Here is a 25,823-nt window from a genome sequence, read left to right as displayed (position 1 = left end):
AGGTGAAGCTCTTCGTGACCCTCATAGACCAATTAGTGGCACTGCTGATTGTTGCAGACATCTTTTATGAAAAATCCTTTCCGTAGGATTTTTCCTCCTGAGAAGCTGAGAGGCTCAAGAACAAAATGTAAACAATGATTATCTGCTGCCGTGGAATGGAACAGGTGGATCTGTGACTGGTCTCATGTGGTTGTTTCTAATTAATGGCCAATCACAGCCCTGCTGGCTCGGACAGAGAGTCCGAACCACAAACCTTTGTTATCATTCCTTCTTATTCTATTCTTAGCTAGCCTTCTGAAGAAATTCTTTCTTCTATTCTTTTAGTATAGTTTTAATGTAATATATATAATAAAATAATAAATCAAGCCTTCTGAAACATAAAGTCAAATCCTCGTCTCTTCCCTCAACCTGAGACCCCTGTGAACACAGTCACAGCTGATATATTTGTAATAGGAAATAACTTATGGGTGCATCTGAACTGGAATAGAAATTATTTTATAGGGGCATCTCAGTCTGAAAGCACTCCCTACACATTCAAAAAACTTTCCTAAGTGTGAACAGGACTAATATAAAAAAACAGGGATCATACCTGCAGGCAGCCTTGCTGAGCTTTGAGTGTTTCTCTGCACATGGACAGTACACATGGCAACTGAAGCCAGGGTGTCAGAACTCCTGCAAGGATGTCCCCAGAGAAGTGAGATGGCTGGGGATGCTGCTGGGGCAGGGCAGGTGACCAAGGAGGAGGATGGTGGGGGTGGCACCAAGCCCTGTGCAGGCAGCAGCAGTGGTGGGGGCTTCTGCCCCCTCTCTCCTGGTGCTGAAGGAGGATGGACCTCCCTGCTCTACCTTTCCCCACCTGACTGTCAGGCTGCAATGTTTAAATCAGGCGTGGATTTCCCTGTTTACCCAACATCAACACTCCTCCCCAACGGCAGTTGTGTTGGTTTGGTTTTCCTTTCCTCATACACATCAGAAATCACACAGCATGATATGGCCAATGGGATTGTATTGACCCACCTCTGCTGTTGCTATTAATATCTGAAGAAATCCCCAAATGCCTCAGTGGTAGTACAGTTGCCTGCCCATTTTTTTCTTGCCAAACAGAGCAGGTGTTTTTACAGTAACAAATTCAGTAATTACAAGCAAATTTTGCTTCTTGGTAGTGTTAAGAAGATAGGGACCAGACTATATACGGAAAAGAATATATATAGAATATCTGTTTTTGAATGGATAGCAAGCTGATTTGCAATGTCATTTAAACAGCATCCTAGCAGCCAAGTCTTTTTTAAAAACAATGAAGGCTGAGGGGGTTTGAGGGGGCTCATGTCTTTTTCTTGCTGACCCGAGAAACATAACGCACCCTTTCTAAAACAAGTGCATTCGAAATTCAGCACTGGTGCGCAGGGCACTAAATTTCAATTGCTGGGTTTATGCCATCATTGCAGTTGCAGTAACGCTGTAAAACACAAGATGAAAGGTTGCTCTTTCCACTCTGAGCTCTTTCCATCCTCCACCTTTACAGCAAAGGTTACCCTGAGCAGTGTGTGCATCTGTCTGTTGTAAGTGTAGAAATACCTATTATTCATAACTTGCCAATGTGTATGCTGGAAAAGAAAAGCTGAATTTATGGCTATATTTCCTCTCTGCCAGGGTTTTTAGAGTTGTGTGTTTCAGCATTTCCATTATAAACCCCTGTTTTCTGAGGTTTATAACAGTCTTGAAGAGCAGAGTGGTCTTGAACCATAATAGAAAGCGTGTAATGTTGCATTTGCAGTACAGCTGTAACTGCACATTAAGGAGTGTAATCTTCTCAGTGTACCCCCAGTGCTCCAATAAGTTTCACTGGAGTTACATACTGAGAGAAAAAACAGTATTTTATGTTTGGAGTTGGTGCTCTCCATCCACAGAGCTGAGTGCATCACACAAGGACAGAGAGAATCTACCTGCTCCAGACTTCCAAAAATTCTTTGCTACACCCTTAAAATACTCATGCACCTTTGGGGACCCCCTCTGAATTACAGCTCATCACAACCTCCCTTTGTGCCTGGGAATTTCTAGTTAGCTTGAGCTGCCACACACAGAGCTGGGGCTCTTGAGGAGGAAGCTCCCCATACCCTGAGAGGGAAACATATTTCCTTCCAGCTACAACATGGGGCAGGGCTTATCTGCCACTGGGTGGAAGGCATCAGAAGGTAGGAAGGAGGCTGAACACTGCAAACTTTAGGCTCAGATCCCAACTACAGCGCACTTTGAGAGATGAAGTTAAAAGGAGTGTCAGCAGGATTGAAGTCTTGTTGAGACTAAGTTTTTCTTGCTGTTTCAACTCATAACATCAGGTTATTTAGCCTTCCACTTAACCTTTCTTCCCATGGCTAATAGGTCAGCTTATTGGGTTCATGCCCTTTTGTAAGTATTGCTAGCCTCAAGCATTCCAAAATCACAGATTTACTCTCAGATCCATGAGACTGCAGGAAAAACATGCAATTTTTAAATTGAGCAATTAAAATAGTTTAATTAGTATTTTAGCCCTGATCCTTTGAGTTTCACAGCTTCTGAGCATTTTTTTCCTTGCTTGGAGCTTGACAGTCCTTGACCCCAGTAAAACCTGTATTTATCACAATTGCAGAAATTAACAACCAGCACTGTAGCAAAAAACTCAGCTAAACCAAGAGTTCAGAAAGAGCTTGAGGTTTGGAAGTGCTGGATTTGTGATTGCATAATTTTTTTTTTCACTTTTTCTTTTTTTTTCTCTCCCCTTGCCAGTTATGCATGTCTGTGCTACAGCATATCTGCTGAGAATGAAGCTGCAGGGATTTCTGATTTGGTGAACTAGTGTACAAATGGTGAGAGGGAAAGTCTGCACTAAGAAAACCCAATGAATGGGAAAGCACAAAGGGCTGAACCAGAGTAGAGCTGCCCATATGTTGCAGTGCTTCTTGGCCACGTACAAGGGGGCTGCAATTTGCACATGAGTTATCTGTGCTCCCTTTCAGATGGGCAGGAAGGCCTTTGGGAACATTTGGCACGATCTACCAAGAATTATTCATCAAGTGATGCATACACTGAGGCAGCAGATACACTCTGTATAGGGCATGAGTGAAAATAAGGCATTTCAAGGTACTTTATATTGTGCCTGTGTTTGCCTCATGGTGTGAAGGTTCAATGTGTCTTCCTGCCCCAGCTTTGTGTGTTCCAGTGCCCCACACGTTTTGTGGCCTTACTGCCATCTGAGAATATTCATCATGGTTGTTCACAGTGCAGTTACTGTCATTTGGAAATGCTTGTCATGGGGAACAATTTCAAAGGCAAGAGAGGCAGCAGGGCAATAGGTTCCCCTGACACATCTGCAGGAGTCGGAGCAGCATTACCAAACCCTGCACCTGGTGATCTCCAGGAGAATGTCCTGTGAAGGGATGTTTTTGCATCTTAAGAAGTGGTTCTTTAGATGACATTAAATAATTGCTGAAGAACTGGAGCTCAGTGATTCTTTTTGCTGCCAGTTTGAGTTTCTTTGCAGTCAGGTCGGATTTCTACATGTGGATGCAAACTAAGAGTTTCTGGGCTTTTCAAGGTATGAGAACCCTTGCTGTGGCAATAGTGTTAGTCTGACCTGCTTCATTGCCACCTTTCTTTTCCTTTTTGCCAGTTTACTGCCTCTCCTGTGCAGAGGCTAGTGGCAGTTGTGAGATGTAGTACCTGTTCTGGTTTTGACATGTTTGTATCACCTAATACATTGAACATTCATTTGCTCTCTCTTTTTGCTGTCTTACTCATCTCAGAGGGACAATTGCATCTAAACCCTCTGGTTTTAGACAGTTAGAGATAAGGCATGAAGGGACAGCTGATACTGCCCACAGTTCCCAGATGGGAAGAATTCTGACAATCTTGTCAGGCTGAAGGCCACAGCCCATGGGCACATTCTCCATTTGCATCTGTGGAATTTCTTCTGGGAGCATGAGATATTAAAAAAAACCAGTGGTGGTCCTCAGGTGAAGAACAGTTCTTTACCTTGTCTGAGGTTCAAGGTTTTTGAGACTTTAGGTGCATTTCCCATTTGTCATTTTGGATTTTGACAGGGTACTGATAAATGCATTGTATTAGTCTATAAGTTTTTTAAATTAAGTTATAGAACAAGGTACTTCTGTTAAGTTTTTCACAGTTCTTTTGACCTGTACTCCAGCACCAAGACATAATTTTGAGAATTCAAGCCTGGAATTTGTCATCTAGAGTAGCATTTCAATTAGACAGGGAAGGTTAGGCATTTTTCATGGTGTTTAAAAACCAACCTTCAGAAAAAAAATTAAAACTTTACAGCTCTTACCATAATGTTTTTGCAAACATTTATGTCTCTCTGCAACTACAAGACTAGTCTAGGCAGGTTTTTTTGGCTTTTTCTGTGATTGTGGAGCTATTGATCTGTGAACGTAAATCCATATTTATCTCCAGTCAAGTTTTAGGACAATGAAATTATAGGATTGCTTGAATCAATCAATGTTTCTAAAGCAAGCTATAGAAATATAAACAAGTTACGAATTATTTAATAAAGTCAATTTACTTAGAAATGCCTGGTGACAGGCAGCAGATGTTACACTAATTTCTGCTTTCTCTGGAATTTCACAGGGGCTGCAAGATCTTAATGCCACTATTAGCAAAGGTAACTTTATTTTAGAAACTCATTCCAAACTCTCACAGCAAGAGGAAGAAACTGTCATTCCTTTTGACCACAAAATCTGTGCTATTTCTAAGAGGAGTTCTTTGAAATAACTAGGATATCTCACAGCTTGTTGCTTTAGAGGGGACTTAGTACAGTGGCACTACATTTAGTTAGCATAATGAGTTTTTTAGACTCTAAGATACTGACTGTGTTTGAAGTACCATAACTTTTAGGCAGCTAAGATTAAATTTGTTGGCAAAGTACAAGTTTGCATAATATTTTAGCTTTCCTAGTTTTAAACTGCATGCCTGTTTCCTGAGAAGGATTTAGGTTAATATAACCAGGTTCTGACTTGGCAAAACAATTTAAGTGTAAAAGTGTGTCTTTCTGCTGCTCAGTCGGAAGTGTCATGAAAGTGGCTCCTCAGTGTGGTTTTACAGTCACTGTGTTTGCCTTTTGAGATCCACTGGAGTGACTTTATTCAAGGTGACTCAAGAATCTCCCACGAGCTCATGGTATCCTTTTGGTGCCCCTGTCTGTTCTGAATGTAGAGCAGGATGTTTATTAGGAGGCTCTGATGCCTTGGTGGTCTGTCTGTTGGGTAGTTTGTCATAGTTTATCATGCAGGAGTACAGAATCATCTGATTAAACTGCTCAATCAACCCTTGAACAGGGATAGCAATAATTAAGTCACAGATGGCCATTGTAAATCCCTCTATTCCAATACATTATTATTCCCAGTACTTTGGATATTAAGGTTGTTTTGAATTAAGGAAAAAAAAAAAGGAAACCTCTGTGAAATATGCCTCTGGAATTTTTTTTGATCGGTCTACCTTCAAGACATTGAGAATTCATTTTGGCTCTGGAAAGGTTTTTGCTTTAAGATAAATTATCATCATATATACTTACACGTTTTGTTACTTGGGCTTTGTTAAAGCTTATACATAAACTAGTCCCTGATTAATCTCTTTTTTAAGCTGTTCTGTGGTATTTTGTCTGCAGTATTTTGTGGCTAAGCTGTCTGTAGCAGAATTTTGTTGATCTGAAGACTGTGCTATAAATTTCTATAGACACAAACTGCTATAAAATTAAAATGTAACATCTTCCTGGACTTCCTTCATCTATCATAAAGCTGGTGTGGCTCAGCCTTAATTAGATTATTATAGACCTAAAATATATGAGGTAAAATAGCAGAAGAGGAATTGAATTTGGTCATTAGCAGGAGTATGTGGTTAGTCTAGCTGGTGCAGTCGGTAGCTCCTGAAAGATGAGACTACACTTTCCATTTGATATGCTTTGAAGACAGGTCAAAATCCTTAACGTGATTTAGGTTTACTGGGAAGGTCTATAATCCTGCTTTTTAATAAACTCTGTACTTCATGTTGGAACAATACTTGTGCATGTCAAGCATTGCTGAGGCCACAGCCACAGTTGTATTCCTTTAGAAGTTGAAATGCATTGTTTTGGAAGAGCATTTACAGAAAATATTACTGGACTCAGACAGGGCTGTAAGCACAAAGGCTTCCTGTAAAACCTGGATTGTCTGGGTGCCAGGTTTTTGTTCTTTTTCAGTTGAGGAACAATTCAGCCTCTCAGACTTTGAATGCTGTTGTGCACTTCCCTGTTTAATAGCTGCTGCTGCTGCTGCTGCTGCGGGCGTGTGTGCAGGCTGCAACCCTGGCAGCTCAGCACCAAATTCCTTCTGTATTTGCTGGGGAGCTCCCAGGCAGTGAGTGGTGGGGAATGGAGGGTGAGATGGGTCCCTTCAGTGCAGGTTTTATCACCATCTGTTTGTGGTGGACGAGGTGGTGACCTGTGGAATTTAATCGCCACGGAAGGGAAGAGCGTGGATGGCACCGTGTCAGGGAGCTGCAAACCTTGGTGGACGCAGCCTTGAGGGAAGCCTCGTGGATGCCCATGCAGGCACTGCTGCTGACTCACAGCAGTCAGACAGGAAAAGGCTCTCTTCTGCTTGTCTCTGGCTTCCTCCAGCCTGCGGTCGGGGGGAATTTGTATGTGTCTCTCTAGTTCCTTGATACTGTCACCATGCTGGCCAGCGTGACTCCGCAAAGGGGACTTGGAGGTTGGTGCAAAATATCTGTGCTATTAAGTCTTAATTAGGATGGTGTTTCTCACATAAAAAAACTTGTAAAGAGAATTCTCAGGATTGATAAATAGCTTGTTTTCATTGCTCTCTGCATCCCTGACTCCTTTCCCTCCCACAAGTATCATGTGGATTTATGTGACTCTTCACAGAGCTGAGGTCCCTAACTCCAAGATGATAACTGTAAGTGCCTCTGTCTGTGATGAGAAGTGCTCCAGGTGGGTTTCAGAGTCAATGCTTGCCACCCTCCTTAATGGTCAGAGGTGCCAAGTTAAAATCCTTCAGCAAGAAACAGATGATGAGGCTTAAAACGTAAAACGGTGAAAATAAAAGCAAAAAAAAAAGCTTAATTATATGTTCTTTTCCAAACTGGATTCTGATGTGAGACCCTATTTTCTTTCTTAAGCATATGTTTAAAAACTATTCATACCTCCTGTCTCTCAGTGTGACTGGGAAAAGACTCCAGTGCTCCTTAAAAATCAGGTGAGGTCTCTACTTGACCCGTGTGTGCTGATAGGAGTCATGCAGTTGATTTTAATAAGAGAACATCTGTCCTCTATATGCAGAAAAATGTCTGTCATTAAAAAGCCAAATAAAGTAAAATTGGAATATTGTTTCTTGCCTTCTTCCCTTGTGGTAGAAGAAAAGACAAATCTTTTGGAAAAGAAAGAAGAGAAGAAAAGAAGAAAAGTCTTTTAGAAAAGACTTTGATGCATATCAATGTTTGATTTTTTTTCTTTTTCTGAAAGACCCACAGGATTGGTTGTTATTGGGATTAGCTGTGCCCACTGATTAATTCCTTGTGTCAGTGGTGTTAAATCTTGTTGGAGTTCTTGCAGAACTTTCCAGCAGCAGCAGCAGCAGCAAACCAGCAGAGCTGTTATTGACCTAGAATAGCAGTAGAGTTGTTAATACCTGCAGCAGGGTTTTTTTGTGAGCTTCCTCCCAATTCTGTGGAGCTGATGAGCTGGTTAACACCTTCTACTTATTCTGTAAGGATCTCAGGCTGGAAGGGAATTAATGCAGTTGTGAAGCATGAAGAACCAAAATAGCAGTGATTCACTTTGAGTAGAGCCAAATCTTCTTAAAATTAAACTCCATTGTGTTAAAGACTTTACTTTTTTGATACATATATTATTAACTCCTCTGATAAAAGCAGGAAGTGTAATACAGTGATATTGGAGAAGCCTCGCACATTAAATCTAAGCTATTGTCTTGCGGTAGTCAGAGAAGAAACCACTCTTCATCAGGTATGTTAGGAGAATCAGATTGCACAGGATTTCTGGTTCTCAAGGTTACCATATGATTCACAAACCAAATTATTGTATAGCATTGATTTTCTTACCTTTCAAATAGGTTTTTTAGGATGGGTGGAAACTCCAAAGCACATATATGAGAATTTATAGTTTCTTAAGTAACAAACAATACTGGACAGTTCAGGGAATTTCATCATGGGCAGAGGTGTTTACATGCAGGCTGCTGCTTCTGATGTTGTTGTCCTGAAGATTTTTTTGCTCGTGGAATTTGGTTACTTTGGTGTGTAACAGGTTGGTGGACTTCTCCTGTAGAAGTGCTTCAAGGTATGTTCTTTGGTTTACCTTTCTAATTGGACTGGATCAGATGCTTAAAGCAGGCTTGAGGTTTGCAGGTAGGAAAATATGGAAGAAAGCTGAAGAATTCATATACAGTGAACAAACCACTTCCAGAACTGCAGCCAAAACTTGATGGTTGTGTGCAGGTTGTTCATGGGGCTGTGGCAGCCTGACTGTGCCACAGTGCAGAGATAGCAGACTTGACCATATTGGTGTTAAACCTGATACTAGAAATACAACTATTTGTAGGGGTAGCCAACGTATCTGTGGAGAGCCTGGTTAGTGATGCCTCCAAGGGAGACAGTGCACTGAGCCAGGAAAATTTGCTGTAGCCCTTGTGAAGTTGAGATGATACAGCCAAACAGTGCTGTCTGTGTGGACTCACCAGTGTGGCAGATGCTGACTTATGGATCTGGTACTACCCCCAAAAACCTGGGGTTTTCTGCTCATTTGGTCTTTCTTTATATGCATTCTAGAAGTCACATTAGACCAGCTTTCCTCTAATTTCTCCTTTTAGTTGTGGTAATTTAAAGTTTACTTTGTTCCATCCTTACAAGGTATAACCAGCTTGGAAATTAGCTAATGAAATTTCATATTGCAAAAATGCTCTATTTTAATTACTTTAGAGAACTCCACTGTATGTCAGGACACCCCTCAAGTGCCTTTTTATTTTTCTTCCATGATCTGTGAAATGGTCAGGCTGTCTTCCCCATTTATTTTCCCCACACATTTCCCAGATTCCCATACTTGAGGTCTAAAAACCCATTCAGCAAGGCTGATGTCTCAAGCAGTGGGTATGTAAATATTTACTAGCATGACAGTCAACAAGAGTGGGAAGGGGGAAATTGCTACATTCTGCCATTCAGGGAACCTTGGAGGTCTGTCTCAGAGTGTGCAGTTGATGAGAAGAGGGAAGGCTTGCCGTTTGTGATGACATGTTTTTGCTCTCTCAGTTCCTGTTTTGTTACAGATGTCATTCCTTTAGTTGTGGAAGGCTTTATCAGCCCTTGTGGAGGCTTTCCCCTGCACACAGCGCCCAAGGCTGCAGCTGTAGTGGAGGAAGATGGAGCCTGTAGATCTTCTGGCACTTGCCTCCCCAGAAATGAGCAGTACCACAGCCACCCTGGCACTGCTGGCAGTCCTCCTGGTCCTGCTGTATTGGTAAGTGAGAGCAGTCAGATGGGTTACACATCAGACACAAACCCTGCTGAAACGCAGCATCTGTAGGGTCTTATCCATGAGGGGAAACTGGAAGGTAATTTCCTAGGAGGGAAATGGAGGGGGAGTTGGTTTGGAAGCAGAGAGTGCAATAAATACTCACAAAACTCACTGTGCTTTTAGAGGATTCTCTCCTTGCAATATTGTCTTGTAAGTGCTTTACCAACTGCTAACAAAAATTATCTTCTAAGTTAAGAACTTATTTGTTGGTTTCTTATTAATTTCTTTGGGTAGCAGGAACATTAGTCCAGGTCAAAAAGAAACCAAACACTTGTTGGACCTCTTCTCTCTACTGTGCTGCACACACTGGTTTTTTGGCTTAAGTGTACAGACACTTAAACTGCTGCTTGAATTTCCTCTCTTGTTCTTTCCACACTGACTAGTAGACACAAATCAGAATAACAGCAGCTGTAATGGTTAGCACAGTAGGCAATGCAGTGAGCTGTGCTGAAATTAAAAAAAAAACAACCCTCCCCCTGTCCTGATAATTTCTTTCAGAAATTATATTAGCTGAACTGGGAGTGCTTTTCTGACTTTTCACTTGCATTTATCTTCAAATCCTGCCTTCCAGTAAAATAATGGGGTTTTTCTCAATTGTATGAGTGTTCAAGAAAAGGTTTCAGGGACTGTTGAAGGAAAAAAAAATCCACCAAAAATCCAAAGCTAATCAGGCAGAGAATAGCAATGGCACCATGAGTTTAGCACAATTGTTGTAGCAATGTAAATGACAGATCTCTTTGCATATATTTTGTCATTCTTTCACCCTGTTGAGCTTTGTTCAACTTCCTTCTGTGTTCAGGGAGGGTCTAGAGAGACTAAAAAGACTCATATCTATATCTGACATGTGTTGCTGCATCAAATAGGTGGGTGAGCCTGCTTTCTTAACAAGATCTGCCCAAATAATTGCAAACATCCAAGTCCTACATCCTCTGAATTTCATTGGGAAAAAGAACGGTAGCTCTAGATCATTAAGACCATGCTGTTTAGCTGCAGACCTGTGACATCTCTGGGAGCTTCAGAGGGAGAGAGGGAGGACAGAGGCACATCCACAGTTCAGAAAAGCAGCAGATTAGCTGGTGAGGTCTGGCCACTTGTGAATCATTTGAAATAGCCTGATACTTCCCCATAGCTCATGTCCGGATGTGCCGAGATCTCCAAAGACCCGGAACTGCTCCTTGTAAATCTCAGGCACTGTCTGGTGTGTGTTTGCCCAGGGCCTCATTTTCTGGTTCAGTTTAGGAAAGGCTGTTCCTCCCCTTGAAGTTAAGACATGGTGGTTTAGTGCACATTTGGTCTTGCCATTAACAAAGCTAGCTCTAATTGCAGAGTTAAACCAGACTCATGGCTGTGGTCAGTTACTGCTGAATTGAGGGCCTACCATAAAAGTTTCAAAAAGTTCAACTTAGCAGTGAGGTGGGAAATCGTCTAACAGTAGAGACAGCCCATTCAGTGTGTCTGCTTTCCTGGCTGAAGGTGAGTTCTGTGAAAGCATCAAGAAAAGGCAGCACAAGTTTGATATGGGAAAAGTGTTTTATACTTCTAAATGGTTACAACTAACCAATCTTGTTGATCTACAGATTCAAGTTTATTTTTAAGTAGCTTATTAAATACAGGTGCCCATAGATCACTCCTCCAATGGGAAGCTGGTGATTATTAAGCTTGCAATGAAATAAGCTATGGGCTGTTGGTAGGTTTGCCTTTCAAAGGGCTGAGCTGTTCACATCTATGTATCTCAGTAAAGTGCAATGCCTGATCCTGTAAGGTTAAAGTCTTGAAGCACATATGCAAGTGTGGTAGTTGTTCAAACTTGTCAACTTTCTAATTTGAGTCTATTTTGTTGAAATTTTTTGTACTCCCTGTGTGTTTAAACAAATCAGTAAAACTCAATGCATCCTCACATCTTCCTTTATTCATGACTGAAACCTTGGGTTCAAGGAATTATTTAAACAGTGTGTAAAATGGTTGCTAATAGAAATGCAGGTCTCTAATTCTAGAAAATGTTTTTATTACAATCATGTTGCATACCTGATTATGGGCTCTTCTAGGATTTAGAAAACATGAGTGTTGTGTATGGCAGGAGTAATAATAAAGTAATAACTCTGAAGGCTCCTTTGAGGTTTTCTTTATAAGCCTTTTCCTAATTTTTTAATAACTACTGAATTGTTCTTTTTTAAGCTTTTTTCTCCAGGATTGTGTCTCTTCCGAAGGGCAGTCCTGAGGAAAGGGAGGAATGATTATTTGCTGTTGTAAATTTTGTTGTGGTCGTAGCCTATGATTGATTGGGGTCACGTTGTGTCAACTGTTGTGTGAGTACAAAGAACAGGCAGTTTGTCCACCTTGTTGGCTGTAAAAGGCATAGCAAGGCTCAACAGAAGGCAGTTGCAGGTAGAGGAGAGAGTAAAAAGATCTGATGCACACTAGAATAGGAATGTGGTCATGGCAACACTCATCTTATTGAGCTCTTTCCTCAGCACAGTTTTTGTGGATGGGGGTACTCAGTGGTTTAAACAACAGCCTTGAGCTGCTGTCCATCAGCTCAGCCTCAGTCTCTGTGAGTGTGGGCATTGTAAGGCCAGCTGGGATTTGTCACAGTTCAGCTGGCAGGTGGTATCTTGCTAAACTGTGATAAGACCAATCTTTTCACATTTTTGGGTATGGTGAGGTCATATGAAAGAGGGAGAGAAGAAAGGGTTGATTGGGAAGGGGAGCAGAGGCTGCAGCTGCATAAAAATTAACTTATAGGGAAGATACAAGTTTTTCTTTAGAAGTCTTAGAAACAAGTTCTCTAAAGACTTGAATCTCCCCTATACAATTCTTAGAAACTTGGATGATTTGATAATTTTTAGGCTGTTGTTTATGGTACAATGAACATAATAACTCTTTATAGCAAATCATGTAATAGCACATCTCCGATTTCTCATGTGTTGTCCTCAGTGTAATATGAAGGTGATGCTTGTAGTGTAATGTGTCAATTTTAAATCAGTGGAAGCAACTATAACCTCTCAGTGTTTGTCTTCTTCATGACCTTAAGTCAGCTCTAAGGAGAGGCTTTGCAAGGTAGTTGATAAAATGTTGGGATTAGAAAGACCTGTGAAGCTTTTTGGGTACATAGTCTATTTGGATTTGAATGGGAAGTTGTTTTTTTGGTAGTCTGTTAAATTAAGAGGCTGCTCAATCCTCTTTGCTATCCCCCATTCCTGAAGGATTTAGTCATCTGCTACCCTCCCCATTCTTGCTTCTTATTCTCTGTAGGTAAAAGTTTCTTGCAGATTTCTTATCATGGATTCTTGGATGTCTGTTGCTACATCATCATAGTGATAGGCAGGTTGCTGCTTTATTGACCACGAAAAGGCATAATATGGCTAACTACCAAAGTTCAGTAATACCAGTGGCACAACACTTAGCACTCTTAAAAAATGTCTTGTCTGTGTCCTCCCCTGTGATTTCTTCCACCCAAACTGATTATCAGAGCAGTTTCTTTTAAGAGCACTTTCTTTCTCAGTTGCAAGCACTGCTGTCTCTATTTGCCTAATCTCTGTGAATCTCAGGGGCTTTTTTTAGGCATGAAATAAAACCAAATTCTTAAGGGAAGAATGAGTTTAACATTTACAAATCCCAGTGATATTCTCAATTGAAATATACAGTAGTATATCTATGCAACATATTGTTCATTTTCATTTCAAACATATGCTGAGTTGGATATCCCATGCTTGGCTGTAGCTGCAAACATTGCTTTGTGTCTTTCTTTTTGCTGTCTGGGTAGATGTTTGATAAAATGAAAGCAGGAGTTTATCTTGCTTTAAAGTTTAATGTACCATAAGCTGAGCATTATGAAGAAGCTGTCACAGCATTCAGATACCTGTGTTCAAACTGGATTATCAATCCCTTGTCTAAACAAACCTGGGGTTTTTTAGAAACAAGGAGGTTGGATGGGAGTGTTTGTTTATGTTTGTAAGATCCGTGTCTAATTGCATGCTTTCAAACATAGCAAAACATAAACTAGTGGTGTTCCTGTCTGTTTCTGAAAAGCTAAGTAATTCAGAAAGATGTCACTTTTACATTGAAGTAATATTAATGATTAGTTGTGCTAGGGACAACTTTAGAGACTAAGAGATTGGGGTCTCCCTAGATCAAGGTACTGCCCACCCAGTGCAGAACAAGTCAGTCCTGACCCAAAGAATTTGCAGTCTGATAGAAAAGAATGAAAACTAGACTTAATATTTTTCCTCCTCTGACCTTCAGTCATTTGCATACAGTTGGATGGGGACATATTAGACAATGGGGCACATGTGTTAGAGTTCTTCAGTTGGGGCCATACCTGCACTAAACCACACCAGAAGTTGATCTCAGAACAAGGCAGCATTTCCATACAGGTGACTTCAATGCTATAGCTTGTTTAGCATTACTTTGCATCTGTGGTTTTGGAAAGGGCTCTAAAGGGAAGGCTTAGAGGCTCTAAAGGGAAGGCTTTCTCCAGCAAAAACTTCATTCTGGTTTTGGAGAACTGTACTGCTTGGGGTTGAGTTAGCTAAAATTTTTTTAATACTAGATCTTGGACCAATTTTTGCCCCTCAAAAGATCACTATTTACAAATGATATTTGACAGCTAGAGCTCTAGGTTTATGGTCTGAGTGCAGGCATAAGGGAAGTAGATTATTTTCCCTAACACATCCAGATAATACTTCTGGACAGGTTCAGGGACAGGCACTACAAAACTTGCATCCTTTTTGGGTAGGTAGGCCCAAACTTTTCCACCTGCCACTGCTGCCATCAAAGGCACCAGGCTGCTAGGACCCCTATGGCTGGAAACAGGCCTGGGTGTGGAGCATCAGCAAACACTCAGAAGGACATACAGCTCTGCTCTTACATCAGGCTCTTCGAGGTGAGAGGTTCAGAGAGGCATCCCAAATCATCCATCCATCAGGTGTCAGAGCTCTCATTTCCCTTCCTGGCAGAAGACACAGCTCCGTGGACACAGAGTGCTCAGAGGCTGGTGTGTGACAGTCTTCACAAGAGTCTGAGGATGAGGGAAGAGACAAGGATCTGACTCCATGTTTCAGAAGGCTGAAAATATATATTATTTTATGATATATATTATATTAAAACTATACTAAAAGAATAGAAGAAAGGATTTCATCAGAAGGCTAGCTAAGAATAGAAAAAGAAGGAATGAAAAACAAAGGCTTTTATCTTGGACAGAGAGTCTGAGACAGCTGGACTGTGATTGGCCATTAATTAGAAACAACCACATGAGACCAATCAAAGATCCGCCTGTTGCATTCCACAGCAGCAGATAACCATTGTTTACATTTTGTTCCTGAGGCCTCTCAGCTTCTCAGAAGAAAAAAATCCTAAGGAAAGGATTTTTCATAAAAGATGTCTGTGACACTGGTGCTCCTGTACTGCTGCTGGACTCTGGCTGCAGCACTTGTCTGTGTCTCCCACATCCTCCTGACCAGCAAAGCCTGACCTCTGAGCTGGGATCTCAGGTTATGGTCCCTAAGGAGCCTTCCTTCCCCTGTTACAACCTTGTAGCTTCTCAGTTTGCAGAGAACCCAGCATCAGGTTTGCAAGGTCAGCAGGCTGAGAAGTTTTGGGGTTTTTAATATTCTCTTAACCCCAGCTGGTGGGGTTTTTTTTGGTTTTTTTTTTGTTTTTTTTAATTTTTTCCCCTAAAATGTCCATTATCAGTGGAAATCATTCTGCTTCCCTCCCCTTCATTCGAATGTCCCATCAGGAAAACTAGAAGGATCTGACTCAACAGGAAACACCAGCAAACCGCTGTTGATGACAGAACACCTAAAAGATTTTGAATTGTCTTTGTCATGCAGTTTCACATCAAGAAAATCTGTAATTCCCACTAATGTGTCAAACATAATTTGATCCCACAGCTGTGCAATATGTGGCCTTGTCTTTGAGCTAAATCAAGCATCTCTAGGTAAGCTTGAGAAGGAACAGAATAAATTACTGAATTATAATTTGGAAAAGTGCCATACCACATATGACTAAATACTTTATTTCTCTGAAAACAAAGTAGATGTGTGTAGATTTGATCATCCAGAATGAAGTTCACTCAGTGCCCTGATTATGCTGCTTTTAGGTAAACAAAGTTGTCTTACTTTTGGAGGAAGAAGCAGAACAGTTTTCTCTTGTTGCTATTGCAGCTTCAGATCCCTAGGTTCTCTGGGGTATCCTCAGAGGCTGTTATAACCCCTTGGTTATCCAGACAAGTGTTGGGCCTTTCATGCTGTGCAGCTTTGGTTTTGCACTGCAAAACTCAGAAACCGTCTCTGCTCGTTTTGTTTTGTTTTCAATTTAGAGATTACATGTCCAGCAGTGTTTATTTGAAGGGTCTCAAGTGGTTGTTGAGTTTTTTGCTTTTGTGAAAGTGCACTTTATCCTAAAAACTCTGTGTAAAAAACTCAATCTCCAGCCTATTAATTCCTTGTGGTTTTTGTTTTTCCCTGAACTTTTCGTGCCTTTCCCCATTAAATCCCAAATTAAAGCATAGTTTGATTTTAGTGAGTGGAGATTGGAGCCTTAATGGTATGTAAAGGCAGACAGGGCTGGGATGGCTTTTTTTTTTTCACAAAACTGGTATATTTATCTGTGTTCTGCTGTGGTCTCCAGATCCATGTCCAATGGAGTGATCTGCAAAGCTGGATAATGCTCACAAATAGCTCAAGAGCAATCAGGAGCTGGACTCAGCCCCTGAGCAATCCAGCTTCTGCTTCCACCTCCTGTGGGGCTTGGAATGGCCTGGGTCTGCTCCCAGATGGGCTGCACAGGCAGGAGAGAGCAGCAAGGCGGGGAAGGACTCTGACTTCTCCATCAGGCAACTTCTGCCTGCTCTGGAGCTTCGCTCAGCTCTTCTGGACCTGCAGTTTGGTTCTAACTCTTGATCTGGTCTTTGCCTTAGGGTAGACTGCTTTGTTTAAGTTGGGGATATTTGGGCCCCTCTCAAACTGATTTTGGGTAGTCCAAATTATCTTCTAGGAGCTCCTGCCTCCATCTACTGACAGTATTAGGAGCACGAGGAACTTAACACCCTGCTGGTGGTGCTTTGAAGGGAATTGAAAGTAGATGATGGGAGAAGGCAATGTGAACAACTTCCTCAGAGAGAAGGCTCTGCAAGCAGTGCAGCACTCCATCCATTGCACTGGGGCTGTCTCTTGCTCTGTCTGTGCATTAAATTGCCAGGCTCAGAGGGGCCCCTCAGGTCTGCTGCAAAGTCTTCAAATATTGCCATGAGCTCTGCTCTTCCATGAAGCCCAGGGGTGCATACTGCAGTTCCTGTGGCTGCCCTGCACTGGGGAGACTGGTTGTTCCTCCTGTGCTCCAAGGTGTGTGGATTTTTGTCACTCCACTTTCAGATAGCACACAAAGTGTCCTGCCAGCCTGCCTGTGCTCCCTCTTAAATGAAAAGTTAAAACAGTTTATAGTTTTGACAGGTTAGAACTCCTCAGAGTGCTGAAATATAGATCTATATTCTCTTTTTTCTTGTCTCCTTTAACATTGCTCCCATCATTTAAAAAAAAATTGCCCATATTCTTCTTCACTCCTTTTTGTCTTTGCATTAGATTTCATCCATACCAATGTTTGTTTTGTCCTCACTGCTGGCTCACAGGTAATTTATGCTTTTGATTGCCCTACCTTGCTCTTCTGTAGGGGCGTTTTATATAGTATTTAATGGAGCTGTCTAAAAATGTTTTTAAATATTGACATCTTATTGAGAGATTGTTTTTTATCCCTTCCCCTTGACACACCCAAAATCTTTACAGGGATTTTTCTCTCTTATCTCCCTAGTTCTCTTTTTGGTTTCTTTTCCCTTTTGAAAACAATGTTTACTGTTCCATAAGCTCAGTATATGCTAACTGCTGTGAAGCAACTGAAAGAGCTCAAAAAAATTTCTGGTTTGAGTTTGGATATGCATTTATTTCACTTTCCCAGGAATAGCAGAGGGGCTTGAGAAAATGATGTTCCATGTCTGCCTCTTTCTTCCCTTGCTTTATATGTCATTGCTTACATTGGTGGCAATTTCTTTTAAGCTTTACTTGTTTATTTGGCATGTGCTATCTATGATTGGAGTGATGTGCAGGTCAATAAGAATACAAGATTTTTAATGAAAGGATCATCTAGCATGAGGGAGATTCTTCACATCCATTCCTTTGGTAGTTTCTTTCCTGGTTAGGTGCTGCTTTCATGGTTCTGCAGAACCTGTGAAGTTGTTGGGGGAGCAAGGAAGCAGCAAACAAGGAAAAGGGCAAAATTTGTAATATTATTTTTTTTTATGTAGGAATAGAAGCTGGATGCCCAGAAATGGCTGGGAAAAGACTGGAAAGAATGACTGGGAACAGCAAGATATTACTCCAAATGAATTTGCAGATGGTTGTTACAGATTGAGGTCAAGTATGTTTGGGCAAATTGAGGCTGGAAGAAAGGAGCTGAACTGAGATGTGTGTTGGGAGTAGGAAATGGAGCAGTGTCTGTGTGGCTGCTTACATGGACAAAGCAAAGTCTGCTTCCTTGGAAAGAATAGTTCTTTTCAGTCACTAAAAACCTTGTGATGCTCTTTATGAGTTGAGGGGCATGGGAAGGATGAAAAGGCAGTAGACTTTAGAGGAGATGAGTAATTGGTAATTGTATGATCACAAGCTCCTGCTGAATGACTGCTCTTGGATGAGAACTCTTGGCAGATTCTGAACCTGTAACCCTCAGAATTGTTTTACTTTGCTCGGTGGCAATAAATCTGATGTAATCTGTGCATGCATGTTTGTGGTTTCTCATCCAAAAAGCTCCAAAGAGCTTTTATGTAAACACCCTCTCAGTAGAGCTATAACAATTGAAGAGGTCGTCGAGGCATGTGGTTTGAAATGTGGAAAAGACATGAAATAAAGCCATCCTGGGAGAGGAAGGAGCAGCTAAAGGATCTTCACTGGGTTGCATGCTAGCATGACAGACAGCGATGGTGGTCAAAAACTGCAAGGGCCCTCTTCCATCTTTAAAGTATCGATATGATCTGTTTGTTCTCTGTTTGTAACAAATCTCTGTTTTAGGATTTTCTGAGATACTCATCATGGCTTGAGATGAAGCAATCTCTCCCAACAGACTTCTCAGTACAAGCTTCATAGTAGCAAAACCGAGAAGCTGCATATTTATGTTAGGATAGATTTCAGTGAGTGTAACACTACTGTACTGCACTGATTAATGTCTCTGAATGCTACGATGAACTGTACTCAGTGTGGGACTCTGAGCTGAGTCTGCTGGTTGAGCTGCTCAGCAGCCATTCAGCTCTGGCCAACAGCTTCAGGAAGAGCAAACACTTCCTGGTGGTTCCAGAAAGCCTTTGGATCCCCTCTTGTAGCTCGTGGAACAGGGTTGTTCTAGAGTAACATTCAGCAGCCTCCACTTCTATGTGTCTGGCTTGCTCACTTGCATCCCCTCTTCAGAGGCAGGAACTGGTGGTACAAAGATAAAGAATCCTCAGTTTTACTAGAACTATTCCTAGATATGGCAACAAACCTTGGGCCTTCCCTATTTCAGAAGAATAGTAATTTAAAATTTGTTTGTCTGCTAGAAAGTTTTAGACGTCAGGTAATTTCCCACAGATTGTGTAGTTGTGTCCCTCGCTAGTTGTGTCTCTTGATAATTGTGTTTTAAAATTTTAAAAAGTTTAAATTTTTAGCAGTAGTTAAGTATTCAGTGGTTTCACAATATATTTTCTTTCCTGAGTTGTAATTTTTGTTTAATATGAATGGAAGTGCTCTCAATTTGAGTGGAAAAGCAGCCATCTGGTGTTCTCCTAGGACACAGAGATGTTGTCTGGTATTAACTAAAAGAGACCCTCTGATCCTGGGTGTCAGGCACAGAGGAGTGAGGAACCTCCCCTAGCAAGGATGCAGAGAGAGCTTGGAATTTTAACAGTGGGCACGAGATGGTGGAAGGACTGTAGGAACCTGTTCCTTCTCAGGCCATGAATCTCATAAGGACTGTAAGGTGTATTTACCATGTAAATAGGTTCATCCTGCCAGGACTCAGTCTGGGATTTGAGAATTGGGATTTGGGTAGTTTATCCCTAACCTGCCTCCCCAGCTTTAGGAGACTCCTACTGTTAACAAACATGGTAAGAAGGCCTTTATTTCCATGGTAGCTTGGCAACTTGGTTCCTCTTTCAGGCTTTAACTGTGTCACTGGTGGACATTTTCTATTTGATTTTTGACATTGCTAGGGATTCTGGGCAGTAAAACCTTTTTTTCCCCTCCTTCTCCCCCTTTTTATTTACGTTCCTGGGTGAGCATAGCCAAGCAGTGAGCTCAGTGCCATGGAAGCATTTTATATTTTGAGCAGAGATAAAAATCTCATTCCTTCTATAAACAAAACAAATCAACAGATGATGCCCAGGAGAACCATTTCTCTATAGCCATTTTCCTCCAGCTGCTTTCTATTCCATGCAGCTTGCAATGCACCATATGAAATACGTGTGTGCCTTTCTGTGTGTGCAAAGCACAAGTTTCCTCCAGACAGTGGTAGCTTCATCATAAAAAAATAAACAAAAAACACCAAACCCCCTCCCCCACTTTTTTTTTTCTTTTACAATGCTGTAATTATAAGATTACTAATAAAATTGAGATGCTTGGTTGTTAAATAGTGTGTAATTTAGCAATGCTAGAGGATATGCTGGAGGAACTCTGCAGTCACAGCCATTGCATCTTCCCTCTGAATGGATTTGGACTATTGTCTGTGGGAGGATGAGGGACAGAAATAATCTGAGGGAGGCTGAGTGCCTCATAAACATGGCAGAGATGAGAATACAACAACAAAAAAATCTCATTCAGAGTTTGCTGCTCTGTGTGTGCTTGCATGTGTCCCTGTGTCAGTGAGGAGATCCTCTCCAGTGCTGCAGCAGATTTGTGGCTGGGCACAAAGCTTATTGCAGGCATGAGATTGATAGAAGACAATAGGAATTAGCCCCTTCAGCCTACTGTAAGCCCTTGGCTGATGTCACCTCTTGCTTTCCTGCTTTAGTTTGGCCATGGTGAACAGCTCAAAGGCTGAGGTGGGTCACCAAAAGTTGTGTGTGTGTGGGGGGGTGTGTGGGGTTGAGACCCCAAAGTGCCATGGAAGGAGGTCATGCAAGGGAAAGAGCAGAGGGTTGTCTGGATGAAGAGCTGGTAGGTAAAGTGGATGGTAAAATCTCCAGAAGCTTGGGAATAGTCCCAGGTCGGCCCTTGGCAGAGGTGCAGCTGCAGGTATATTTTATCTCAGCAGAACCTTTCTGCTCAACTCCCTCCTGAGACGTGCTTCTGTGCAGGAGGAGGGTGGCCAAGCCAGATGTTCCTAGGCTGGAGCCTGGGGGAGTAGTTTCTATCCTTGCAGGGGCAGGGAAAGGTGATAAAAGTTTGAACATTGCTAGGTTAATGGGCTGTCTTTTTGCCATAAAGAGTAGCCTCTGAGATAGGAAAGAACTTGGAACTAGCCAGGGGACAGGAGGGCAGTAAAATTTGGCAACATTACTTTTGGTCGTCTTGATAAAGCAGGGTTTAGAACTGAAGGAAAATATTGTGGTTTCACATCCAAAAAGCTCCTGAGAGCTTTCATGTAAACACCTTGCAAGTATCCATGTATGTATACATTTGCACTTATATATAAACACATAGCAAGTGATTCAGAACAAACAGCTTCTAAATAAGCAGCCAAACGTAACTGATGTGATCATTGGAGAGATCATGTTCAGTGCCCAGAGCAACCCCCTTATCCCATCTCTAGCCAAATGACTCCTGGCAGCTAAGGAAATAACCTTGGGTAAAACCAATAGAATTTTTATAATAGAGATGTTAGCTATTGACCCTGAGTGTATTTTATGGCACTGCCTCGGTTTTGCCTTGTATATCTTCATTCTGGTGTTGATGTGTTGTTGTGTGTTCTTGAAAAACTGCAGTCTCTCCCCAGCCCTCCAGGATCTGTCACTGCAGCACCAGGCTGTGGGTTCACACTCATCAGCACCAGATCATTCTCCAAGGCAGAGCTCATCAGGACAGGGCTGGGCACATGAGACAATTTTGATTTATTCAACTTGGGTGCAAGAAAAGTAACTGATACCATTTCTGCTATGCTACTGGGAGAACAAAGGCTGTACCTGGTTTGAAGTTTACTTTTCCATATTAACAAATTTCAGTTAAAAGAACTTTTTTCTACCAAATCAATTCTTTGTGTGGTGTGGATGAGACAGTTTTGATCAGAGGCTTCTTGCCCTAAACCTGAGTTTGCTGAATCATTAAAACAGGGTCTCAAACTTGTGTGAGAACTGAGTTCTGTTTACTTTGCTCAATTGCCCTGGTAAAGTTAGGGAGCAGCAAAAAAAGTTCTGTAGAAATTTCCCTGACTGACAAGTGCACATGAATAATTTTTTTTTAAAAAACTTGTATTTGTGAAAGTGTCTCCCAAGGTGATTTGCTTATGTCTGAGCATTTAGGCTTGCAGTATCTGTGGAGCTTGAACTCAGAGCTTTAAGGAAATGAAAGCTGTGTTGTAACATAGCTGACTTTTTTTTTTTTCTTCCCACAGAAGTGAAATATTTTAGGGGCTTAGTATTTTTGAAAATCTGGATTTAAAGGAGGTGGTTAACAACAGGAAATCTTGTCGCAATTTTTGGTAGCAGTGTCTGATTGTTTTTCTGGGTGACACTATTTAGGGTCGAGTTATAGAGCTGACTGTAAGATGTAAAACCATTTTGGTAAAGTTTACATGGACAGCCGGTCTCATTAATTATCCAAGGAATTCTGAACTCTTAAATAACAGCTCTAAGCTGATTTACTAGTGCAAGCCCTTTAAATTCATAGGGTGAATTTAGCTTGCATTGCTTAGACCAGTGATAAAACAGTATTGTGGGGTTTTTTCTTTCTTACCTGAGAACATAATTCTCCCACCTTTCAACTTTCACATGGACATTTTTCTAACTGAAAAATGTTGTTAAACATAATATTGATACAGTAAAAGAGCAACCCACACAGAAACCCAAGCTGCACCATAAATCCTTCTCTGAAGTTGCTCACACTGGTTATGTAAATAAAAGAAAATTGATGCTGTTTGCAGAATGTGATGATATAGTGGAAATTTCTTGTACGTGATAGAAATTGTGTGTGGCCATGTGTGCCCCTGTACCTGTCCCCCCACCCAGCTCTTTGTTGTTTTGGTTAGCTCTGTAGCTGATACAGACACCAGAGAACCACCCCCCACCCTGAGGCAGAAAATGTCCTTTCTCAAGGTTTCACGGAGGATCGTTACAGTGACTGTTTTGTCTTTTCCTTGCTTGGGAAAGACCTTTTGACTGAAAAATATATTGCTCAGTTCAGGAGGAATTACTGTATGTAACCAAACACTAATGACTTCCTTTGAATGTGGTGGGTTTTGGTTCCAATTCTAAATAATGAATTGTATCTCCACAAACTAAGGGATGTTTCAACCCCTGTGACTGTTGATCCCCAAGGAGGCAGCTGATCCATCTGTGGGGGGTTTAATTTTAAATTGCATTGCATTTGTAAATAGCTGGTGGCCAAAATCATTATCATTGTGTTAATTTAAAGATCAGTCAGCATTTTCAAGGGCTGGGCAGTTTCAAGAGCTTTCTCCGAGCAAGTTGGAGGCTTTGTCTTGTAGGCTGTGAGCAAATTGTTACAAAACACAAGAGAGCTGGTAGGAGTTTGTGGAATCATAATTAATTGACAATGGTTTTTCAAAAATGACATTTTTCAATTTAAAATAAGTTGTTAAAACAACTTAGAAGAGTGTTGTGATAGTCCCTTGACACATGTGGGGAGCTTTGGGTTAAACATATAAATAATGCTGAAAAGACTATATTTAGTTCCAGACTGATCCAAGGACAACTGAAAAATTGAAGGTCAAATAACAAAACGAAGAAAAGAAAATTATAGCCCTCCTTGTTCTGTTCTGCAGCATGCTGCTTGGCAGCCGTGAAGGTTCAATACTGGGGAATTTGTCACATACAACTATTTATGATTTGTACTTTAGGCAAAGCAAGTAAGCATGAAGTGTATGCACTTATTGACAGCTGCACGCCACTGAGTCCTGTCACACTGAATCTGGAGAGCAGCTCTGGACTACTGCAGAATTTTGGGGGGCTGGACATCAAAAGATGTACGATAACCCAATTAAACATTCAATCAATCACAGCTTTCCCAATGCTCTGTCTTGACCCTTAGTCTCTAGCAGTTTCTGCTTGGAACTGAGCTGAAGAGCAACCAGGTGCTAAATGGTGGGCCAAGACCACTGGTTGTTTTACTATTTTTATTTGTACAAGCTTTTGAAACTGTGGAACAGGAAGAACTCCAGTTCACTACTAGCTTGGGACAATTTTCAGTCTCTGCTTGAGCAGGAGTTCTTTTGAACAGCCGAAGTGTAGAGCTCAGTGCTTCCAACTGCAGAGACAAGGCCATGGCTTCAACCCATCTAAGTTAACCCTCTGATGGTGGTAATGGCTCTTTTCCTTGCTTGTGGAGACACCTCTGCATTGCTGCTCTGGTCAGGATCTGAGGTAGGTGCCAGCTGTATTCCCTCCACGTAAGAATATTATCTCACTTGAGTGGCTGCAGGTGGCACAGGCACTGCTGGAGCCACAGGACCACAGCTCAGCAGGTCATGCCTATTTATTCAGCTGAGGATCTGCACAAAGATGGCAAAACTCTGAATGCTCAGCCTGCTGATACATCGATGGAGATTGTCAGTGATGTGATTTGTGCAGTCATGTTTATGTGATGTTTCACTTGACCTAATCTTGCCAAGCCTGACCATGCCTGCCTGTCCTCTGCACAGCTCCCAGCATGCCCAGAGCACTTTCCTACTGGCCAGCCAGGCCACAGTCCTGGGGCCAGATCCCTTCCCTGGAGTATCTGCTGGCTACTTTGCTTGAGACATGTTCTGACTGTTCTGTTTTTATTAGGAGATTTTGGTAGTACATGGCATAATTAATTATTTTCATAGCCTTTATTTCATTTAAACTAGTATCCCACTAGCCTTCCTCTCCTTGAACTGCTTATGAAACCTTATTCTTTTGAAACTACAGGGTGTTATCTCACTGAGTAGTGCAGTTTTTAAATTGACTAACATACTTTAAATGTGTGCATTGCACGGACAATGTCTACTCAGAAAGATTTGGCTACCAGCTGTGTGAAAATCAAATGCATTTTTAGCAGTGTTAAAAAATTAATGGGAGTACATGTGGTCCAACTTGGCTAGTAGCTTGTCCCAAGATGAGTGCACTCAACTCTGAAACTGCAGCATTCAGAGAAACAGACTTCTTTTGCTTAGATGGAGACCACATCTTGCATAATTTGTGTTTTTGCAATTTCACTTTAAATCTAGGCTTTGCCTGCCAGTGATAATGGGAAACAATTATTTCTTTCAATTACTAGCTGACTGTTGTTTACATTTCCTATGAGCATCTCTCTGTCTCTCTGTCTCTCTCTTTCTCTCTCTTTCCCCCTCCCCTTTCCTCCCTATTCCCTCCCTCCCTCTCTCTCCTCCCCTTAAAAATATTTTTGTGCATGCTGTATCTAAAAAAAAATTCAAATGGGAGGCCCAGTAATTAGGGTCATTCCTTTAGCAATGAGTTAATCTATATGCAGAAGCAAAAAACAAATTGGGATTGTCCTCAGTTGAAGCCCCAGATGATACATCATTTTTTGGTCTCGTTGTTTCTTCAGCTGCTGAATTTATTATATGTTTAATCTTGACTGTGTTTCAGAATAAGGTGAAAACTTATGGTTTAGAAGATTGGTTAAAGTCTTATCCTAGTGAAGGACCATATAAACTGAAATTGAAATTTGGCCTAAGAAAGTTGTGTAAAACACTGATTCTTGTAAATGTGTCTCTTAATAGACACATTTCTAACAAGTGTGCACCCATTATTTTTTTTCTTTCAATATTACAAAGAGCAGTGACATGAGAAGTGTATCTTTTCAGTAGTTCCTTTGTTCTGCTCTTCATTTATAGCTTCATTTCCTTTACTTCCAACTTTTACACATTATTTACATTATTTAATTCTGAGTTCATAAACTTGGATATGCAAGCATATGTTTTTGGGTTTTTTTTTTTTTTTAAACCACCAAGATATTATTGATTTCTGTGAGGAATCCCTGGGTAGAACAGGGAGTTCAGCAGTGGCACAGGTGAATACGGGTACAGCTCTAGCTTTGCTTTTGTATATCAAGTCTGGCACTTGGATATGCATGTACAAGAA

At 41.3% G+C, this 25,823-nt stretch overlaps 1 protein-coding gene across 1 annotated transcript in view; it reads left to right on the top strand.

Annotated features, from left to right (window-relative positions):
• The first annotated feature begins 9,404 nt into the window (after positions 1–9,404).
• TBXAS1 (thromboxane A synthase 1) overlaps positions 9,405–25,823 on the top strand; it is a 228,166-nt gene continuing 211,747 nt past the window's right edge. Inside the window, exon 1 of the mRNA XM_066549880.1 lies at positions 9,405–9,511. Within this exon, the coding sequence (XP_066405977.1) occupies positions 9,414–9,511 (98 nt within the window). The 5' untranslated portion in view covers positions 9,405–9,413. The remainder of the gene's footprint in view (positions 9,512–25,823) is intronic.

Source organism: Molothrus aeneus, chromosome 5 (assembly GCF_037042795.1).
Source record: "Molothrus aeneus isolate 106 chromosome 5, BPBGC_Maene_1.0, whole genome shotgun sequence".
NCBI classification, from domain to species: Eukaryota; Metazoa; Chordata; class Aves; order Passeriformes; family Icteridae; genus Molothrus; species Molothrus aeneus.
The sequence above is the reverse complement of the archived record's forward strand: the minus strand, read 5'-3'. Positions and strand labels throughout refer to the sequence as shown.